Source organism: Saprolegnia parasitica (assembly GCF_000151545.1).
Source record: "Saprolegnia parasitica CBS 223.65 unplaced genomic scaffold supercont2.133, whole genome shotgun sequence".
Lineage (NCBI taxonomy): Eukaryota > Oomycota > Saprolegniomycetes > Saprolegniales > Saprolegniaceae > Saprolegnia > Saprolegnia parasitica.
In genome coordinates, this window is record NW_012156527.1 from 68,786 (window position 1) to 75,825 (window position 7,040).

At 57.5% G+C, this 7,040-nt stretch overlaps 4 protein-coding genes across 4 annotated transcripts in view; all 4 read right to left on the minus strand.

Moving 5' to 3' along the window:
• Positions 1-111, minus strand: part of SPRG_21427 (hypothetical protein) — a gene marked incomplete at both ends in the record, with an annotated part of 1,405 nt that extends 1,294 nt beyond the window's left edge. The window contains one exon of the mRNA XM_012353742.1: positions 28-111. Coding sequence (XP_012209132.1) covers positions 28-111 — 84 coding nt within the window. The remainder of the gene's footprint in view (positions 1-27) is intronic.
• A 374-nt stretch (positions 112-485) lies between these two features.
• Positions 486-4,385, minus strand: SPRG_14526 (hypothetical protein; the record flags this gene model as incomplete). The annotated part of the gene is made up of 17 exons (XM_012353736.1): positions 486-835; positions 886-981; positions 1,036-1,189; positions 1,266-1,469; positions 1,520-1,561; positions 1,609-1,622; positions 1,672-1,798; positions 1,839-1,948; positions 1,996-2,112; positions 2,443-2,755; positions 2,808-3,056; positions 3,105-3,239; positions 3,291-3,380; positions 3,439-3,564; positions 3,616-3,954; positions 4,009-4,269; positions 4,317-4,385. The coding sequence occupies 17 exons, from the start codon at positions 4,383-4,385 to the stop codon at positions 651-653; spliced, it is 2,631 nt and encodes an 876-aa protein (XP_012209126.1). The 3' UTR covers positions 486-650.
• Positions 4,386-5,247: 862 nt separating this feature from the next.
• On the minus strand, positions 5,248-5,805 carry SPRG_14527 (hypothetical protein). Its single transcript, XM_012353737.1, has 3 exons — positions 5,696-5,805; positions 5,534-5,646; positions 5,248-5,488 (listed from the first exon to the last, which is right to left on the minus strand). The coding sequence occupies exons 1-3, from the start codon at positions 5,767-5,769 to the stop codon at positions 5,301-5,303; spliced, it is 375 nt and encodes a 124-aa protein (XP_012209127.1). The 5' UTR covers positions 5,770-5,805; the 3' UTR covers positions 5,248-5,300.
• Positions 5,806-6,228: 423 nt separating this feature from the next.
• SPRG_21428 (hypothetical protein) lies at positions 6,229-6,950 on the minus strand (the record flags this gene model as incomplete). Its single annotated transcript, XM_012353743.1, has 2 exons — positions 6,229-6,649; positions 6,697-6,950. 2 exons carry the CDS (start codon positions 6,948-6,950, stop codon positions 6,229-6,231), a joined length of 675 nt encoding a protein of 224 aa, XP_012209133.1.
• Positions 6,951-7,040: the final 90 nt, after the last annotated feature.

The following is a 7,040-nucleotide window of genomic DNA, read 5'->3' on the forward strand; positions in this document are numbered from 1 at the left end:
GTAGTAGTACAGGTGCGAGTTGGCAACCCAGTTGATGAGGATCTTGCGGGGCGTGAGGTAGAGCCGCAGCGCCACGTAGGCGAAGCCGGCGACCAAGACGTACGCCAGCATGCGACTTGGTGCAATCTCGAAAATGCAAGATTCCACCGGCTGGCATGACCGGGGCACGTACACCGGATACGTCAACACATGTGGCGCAGGTGCATTTTCTTGTGCCCCGGGGTGCTCTGCGACAGGCGCTGCCACGGGATGCGACCGTTGACGTGGCTGGCGACCGGCCATGACGCAGCCACGATAACGATGGCCACCAAGTGCCAAGCGCCGGCGCTCGTCGATCGCAGTAGTGAGTAGAGAGGCAAGATGCCAGGCGACGGCGAGGACGATGGCGCCGTGCCAGAGACAACGCCTGTTGACGTTGACGGCTCAGAGACAAGGCGCACGCGGGCAAGGCAGCAACATGGCCGGTCCTGGCCGCCAGCAAGCGTGGGCTAAAGATCACGGATTCATTCGAGTCTCGCGTTGCGAGAAGCGCAAGTGTGCAGCCGCCGTAGAATCTCTACACTACGAACTGGTAGCACCTGCACACAGACTCACTAGCGGCCTTGGATTTTCTCTACTTCAAGCCTCTCTTAATGCTGAGGCTATCGATATCAAGTGCGCTGGCTGGTCGCCATGGCAAACGAGGTCGCGCCAGCCGCCACCGCCGAGAGCACGCGCAGGTGATGCGTGTCAAAGTACGCAATGGCCGTCGGCCTCGCAACGTTCTGCGTGTTGCCGTGCCCCAGATTCCCGTGTTCGCCCCAGCCGCACGAGTAGAGTCTCCCGCTCGCTGTTACTAGTCGTAGAGGCGACATGAGGCGAGAGACGCTTCCTCCATCGACGTACCAAGAAGCGAGTGCTCCGAGCCACACGCCACGTGGTTAATGCGCTCGTCCATAACCAGGCGGCGTGGTGTACGCTCTGCGTCGACACCGCCATGGCCTACGTGAACATGCGCATCCACGCCACGGAAAAAAGACGAGGAAGGCAACCCACCGAGCTGACCGAACGAGCCTTTGCCCCACGAGAAGACGGCGCCGTCACGAACGCTCACGACGTGATGCCACCCAACAGCGACGTGGTCACAGCGGAACGGCTCGGCGGTATCTGCCTCGAGGATCGGCGTGGCTTCAAAGACCTGCTTGCGACTCTATTGCCTTTTGGGTGAGTCGCCCATTTTCAGATTTTCCAGATTTTCGCAAATTTCTGGATTCCGGTCAACGCACCTCGTTGCGAAGCCCGAGCTGCCCGTGTCGGTTGCTGCCAGCAACGACAAGACCCTTGGACGTCAAGTGGAACACCGAGTGCTGCCACCCGCAGTAGACCGCTGCGACGGCACCGTCGATTGGCACCACTGTGGGTGTTGGTGCACGAAGCGTCTCGGGCCCAAGTCCGAGCTCGCCCGACCGACCATGGCCCCAGGCAAACACCTACATACGCCATGTCAGCACTCGATGAGCGACGAGGAATAGATGTGTACTCGGCCATCGCTGGTCGCGAGTGCTTCCAGCCACTCGCGACACTGGCAACGGCCAGCACAGGCGTGGGAAAGCGCAGTGGCTGTTGCACGAGGGTTGCTTTGTCTACGTACGCATTCGAACGTGCTCTACTGCAGCTGCTTCCAGAGCCTACCTGGCGGTGACTGGCCAAGCTGGTCGTGCTGGTTGCTACCCCAGCTATAGACCGCCGAGAGCCCATCGGCGTGCGTGGCAACAGCGATGGTATGCGACCAGCCGCAGCGCACAAGCGTGACGGGCGGCTACACGTACAGACATCAATGGACCCAGTCGAGACGCAACGCCTACCTCGATCGCGATCTTTACAGGTGCATGCGCCGTCGGTGCGTCGAGATGCAGTTGGGCGTGGGCGTTGCTGCCCCACATGTACAGCGCGCCAGTTGCATCCACAGCTACGAGAGCGTCGAGCACGAGCGCCGAGATAGAACCGACGCCGTACCAGCGCTATGGCAGCCGCCCACGGCCAGCGCCAACGGGCTGTGCAAGGCGCCGAGGTCAAGCGGCCGCGGCTCGGCGTGGTCCGCGCTGTCGCCAAGGCCGAGCTGTCCATCCGAGCCTACTGGACCATGAGCGCGGTTGCAGCATGCTGTGGCATCCACCAGATCCCCATGCAAAGATGACGGTGGCCGTCATCGGGCGCCCGTGCCAAATTTATCTGCCAATGTGCCACATCTATCGCCAATGCGCCACATTTAATAGCTGGCGCACACATGAAAAATATGTTTCACACATAACACAAAATAAATACCACCGTGTAAACAACCTGTCGGCCAATCAGGAGCGCGATCCCACGTGGCAGCATGACAGTTGAAGAAACCAAAACAAAAATCATCATCACTTTATACTCTTGCTCGCTGGGTGGCCCGGCCTTGGGAAGCGATCGGACTAAAGAACGACGTCGACGAGGTGCGCTGGGTGCTAGTATTGGCCGACGCCGTCGACTTGTACAGGACGAGCGCCTCCTTGCTCATCACGGCGAGCCAGCCTTGCTCGGCCGCGACGTTCGGGACAATCCCGTGCTGAACATCGACGATCGACGACGGTAACTTCGGGTCGAGCTTGCGCACAACGTTACCAGACGTTGTCTCCCAGAGCCACAACTGGTGCGAATCATCGTCGGCCGACGCAACCACCGGGCTGCCTTGATGCGGTAGGTGCCACATGGCCGACCGGGACAGCGCCGACGGCGTGCGGTGGCCCTACGCAGCGTCATTTTTTTCATTTTGAGATCTAAAAAGATCGAGAAGGTACCTGAACGACTGCATCCGACACGGTCTGTAGCTGGTTGTTGGTCTGTTGCACCGACAAGACAAAGTGTTGGGCCGGGGACGATGGCAGTTGTGTCCGTGTCGAGACGATCAACTGCGTCGGCCGGACTTGGTTGTGGCCCATCGAAAAGCAATTTTTGACTTCCATGTTCAAGCTCGGGTCGGTCGGTACCGTGACGCCGTCCGAGGCGTACCACATGGACACACCTGTGAACGTCGCCGCCACAATGGTCTACATATATCATTATTCCAAATAGAAGACAGAGCATTGGGAATTAACCTTGGTAGAGCCGTGCTGCATGGTGCAAATCGAGTGCACGGGCTGCTTGAGCTGATGGGCCAGACTCTGGACAGGCGACCCGGTGCGCCGAATATCAAATACCGAGATCTGGCCATTGTGGTGGCCGCAGTAAATCTACATCCACGCCCGTCGATCATTATTTCTCGTTGACGAGACAGGTCGTACCAGACACGGATTGGCCACATCCCACGCGCACGACCAGCCAGGAAACGGAAGGTTGTACTTGAGTACACACGTGTGGGACTTTGTACTGGTCTAGACAGGACATTTCAGAGGCTTTGGTAAGGAGAGGAAGAAGAAGAAAAGCGTGTACGAGGAGAAGCTTGGCGTCAAAGGCCGTGGTTGCGACAAGAGCATCGTCGTGTGAGAAGCCGAGGTCGCGGACAGGCGACTTGTGCAACGGAATCGACACGCGGTGGTGCACATCCAGCGTGCTCACCTAGACACTCCCTCATCGTATCTCGATATCATCGAAGCAATCGGTGGATACCTGGAGCAGCCCGTGCTGGGCACCATCGTCGTTGGCCACATGCGTTCGCGTGCCAATGCAGACCATGTCACAGGTCGACGAGAAGCCGCAGACGCGGGCTTCAATGCAAGGAATCGGCCCGTCGTTCACGCGCGTGTACTCGAGCCGTGCAGTGGCATTCGCCTCGTCCGCTTCCTCGTCATCGTCGTCGTCATCATCGTTGTCGTCCGAGAGAACGATTGGTGCGGTTTTGAGCCGCGAGTTCTCGGCCAGCAGCTCCATGATGCGCTGTTTTTGCGTCTCGATCTCTTGCGCGATCGTCGTGACCTGCAGCTTGAGCCGCGCCACGTCCATTTCGGCCTAATGCATATTCAGCTCTACCGTCTTTGTCGGTGTCATCTTGCAGGTCTGTACCTGCATGCGCGCTTGTTTTTCCGCCAAGTACTTTTGGTTGTACTCTTCCTGGCGGCCATTGTCGACGGCTGCGATCGTATCGGTAAAGTGGATGCGCACGTCGTTGCGCTTCACGACCCGGTTGCAGATCGGACACGTCTTGCTTGTCTTGACCCAGCGCTCGATGCAGCTCTGGCCAAAAAAGTGGCCGCACGCGAGGCTCGCGAGGCGATGGCCGCCCTGCGTCGTGCAAAACTCGCAGCAGATCGTGCACTCGAGCGCCTACATACGGCCGTGAGATGCGCGCGCATGGGCCATGACGTGCGTACCTCGATGCTCTCGCGCCGGCGCTTGCGTCCCGTCGGCGACGTCGTCCCCGACCCCGTCGTCGTCGCCATGCCTGCCAATTCCAAAAATGCCAGCGCGTAAATGTGGTTAAATATGGCATGTCTTGTAAAATGACACACAACGCTTCTTTTTATTTGTGGTTAGATGTGGCATTTGCACGGCCACCGCTGTCCTTTCCAGCATTTCATCTCTCGCAAGCCCAGGGCTTGCTCGTTGCGCGGTCACCTCATACAGCAAGACAAGCGTGTATAGCTGTACATGGACGAATGTCCTAAACCGAGGCTCCAACTTGGAGCCATTCCCTTGCTGGCATGATAGGCTTGGACTCGATATGTTAAAAAAAAGACGAGTCCCTTGCTATGAAACCACCATAGAATATAATTATTTATCTATTTGTTTTTATTGGTGTAAGTTACTTCGTTTTTTGACCAATCCGCGTCGACGCGCTCGTGGCAGTCGCCGCCGCAGAGCTCTCGGTCGCCCAAATCACGTTCAGAATCCAACTCGCTGCAACTTGGCACATCGATAGAGGACTCTTTGGGGAGCACGAAACGCTACGTCCTGTCATCGTGCGAGGTCTATAGCAGAAGAAATCGTCCTTGACAATGAAGTACACCGGGGCACAGCTTTATCCGGATGATGGACAAGTAGGTACACTGCGATTGGTGCGATTGGAGAGCATCGTTGGCAGCTCATGGAGGCGAAAACCTGCAAACGACCACAGACAATGGCGAGCCATCACCCGAACGCACTCACTTCCTCATGTTGTGCGCCCGCACACACTTTGGTGTCGGCGCATCGATCGCTCATGTGGCACTGGCAAGGCGACCGCTGTCCTTTCCAGCTTTGCCTCTTTCGTTTGCGTGCTCGTTCTACCTGGTACGCTAGCCTCATGCCAGAAGTCTGCAGTGTCCATAGTAGATAGTGCTAGAATGTATACATAATTGTCATCGATTTCAGTGTTTTTACTTGCGACGACGGAGCTGTTGCCGGGCTTCGTTGCGCATGAGGCCATAAAAGAGCTTGTACTCCATGGAGGCGAGAAGACGGTTGACAAACCAAGCATACTCGCCATGGTCGTCTTTTTCATCGAGAATGTCCTTGCACGCCGCGTAAAACTGCGCCGTCGTCCCGCCTTCGTCTTCAAGGAAGCCTACTTCCCACCTCAATCTTTCCTCGTTGACCAAGAAGAGACGACCTTGGAGCCGGTCTTCAAAAATCTTGAGGTACGCATCATGGAGCTCCTTGTACTCATGCTTGTGCTCGACGTCGTCCGAGTCGACAGAATCAAAGAACGCGGACGCGTGCTCCCTACGCGTTCTCCATTGAGCGACGTCTGGGGGTAGGGTCAGCAGCGCACTCGGCAAATTCCTCAAAGACGCGCTCAAACGCTGGAGACGCGCAGTAGTCGGCTGCCCGCTGGAGGATCGACATGGCGTTTGGTTATAAGTTGAAAGTGAAGATGAAGTGATAATGGAGCCGTGTCCGCGGTGGTATTTATAGGGCCGTTGGCCACCACCAACCCGTCAACGGCAAGAGCGATGCCGCCAAAACGTCAATCGTTCATGTTTGAGCACAAACTAATACGTCGGTTCTACGAAGAACACCCGCAAGGCTATGGTAGTAGGAACTAGCTATAGTAGTAAGAGTAAGTGGAACCAGTAGCGCATCACCGACGGTTCGAACCTCGTGCGATCGGTGTGTGCGGTAGTTGTGTCGGACCGTCTCGACAAGACCCATTGCAAGTCGATTTTCCGCCCCTTGAGTCCATGTTCATCGACTCCAAGAGAAGTGAAACACATCGTTGGCCCATAAACCAAAGAAAGGAGCACTGGAAGACTGGGCTATGCCAACTTTCGACAACAAATTTAAAAAAACTCAAGACAAAACGTCCTAAAGCCACAGCTCGGGCTTGGCGTGGAGTGCGAGGTCGTTAATCAAGAGACAAAAGAGCGCATGGTCGACACCCGGTACGATCTGTATGTGCTCCGGCGCCTCGTCAAACAGCTCCAGCTGCAGCGGGTGGAGGACGTCGACCATGGGCCAAATGCACGCGTGAACCTTGGTCAACGTCTCGGCTTGGAGCATCGTCTGGTTCACGCCGTACTCGGGCGTGAGGCGCGTGAGATAGCTATGGCTGATCATCGCCCGCAGCACCGACACACGGTGAAAGACCATGTGCCAGAACGGCGACGTCGCGTTGAGCTCGTGGATGCGCAGTAACATCGCATTGTTCCAGCGGGACATGGTCTCTGTGAGCGCATACCAGCGACTGACCGCCATGCCGGCGCCGCAGAGCAAAATGAGGCGGCGCCTAGACCGAGATTCGTCAGGCGTTGGGTCCGTAAAGGAGTTGCGTACACCGAGTCGGGATGCCGCTGGCTGTACCGCAGCGCGATGGCCGAACCCATCGAGATCCCCGCGATCGTCACCTGCGCCGTCGCCCAGCCAGCGCGCTCGATCGCGTCACGGACTTGGTGCACGAGGACGTTCGGGTCGTGCATGTCGTTCTGAGGAAGGTACGGGGACGCGCCATGGCCATAAAAGTCCAGCGTGAGCACCGCGTGGTCGTACGCGAGCTTCTTCGCCGTCGTCGCCCAGTCCTTGGAGCTCATGCCCCAGCCGTGAAGGAGTACGATGTGCGACTGTGGCTGCGCGCATGCGTTGTAAACAGTCGAGTGGTACGGCGGCAGCACGGCGAGCGG

Bases quoted from the DNA above. Each gene is read 5' to 3' on its own strand.
- SPRG_14527 (XM_012353737.1), bottom strand. From the start codon at position 5,769: ATGTCGATCCTCCAGCGGGCAGCCGACTACTGCGCGTCTCCAGCGTTT. The intron at 5,647-5,695 runs GTGCGCTGCTGA...GAGAACGCGTAG, and splicing joins GTCTTTGAGGAATTTGCCGA to GGAGCACGCGTCCGCGTTCT. The intron at 5,489-5,533 runs GTCGTCTCTTCT...GGTGGGAAGTAG, and splicing joins TTTTGAAGACCGGCTCCAAG to GCTTCCTTGAAGACGAAGGC.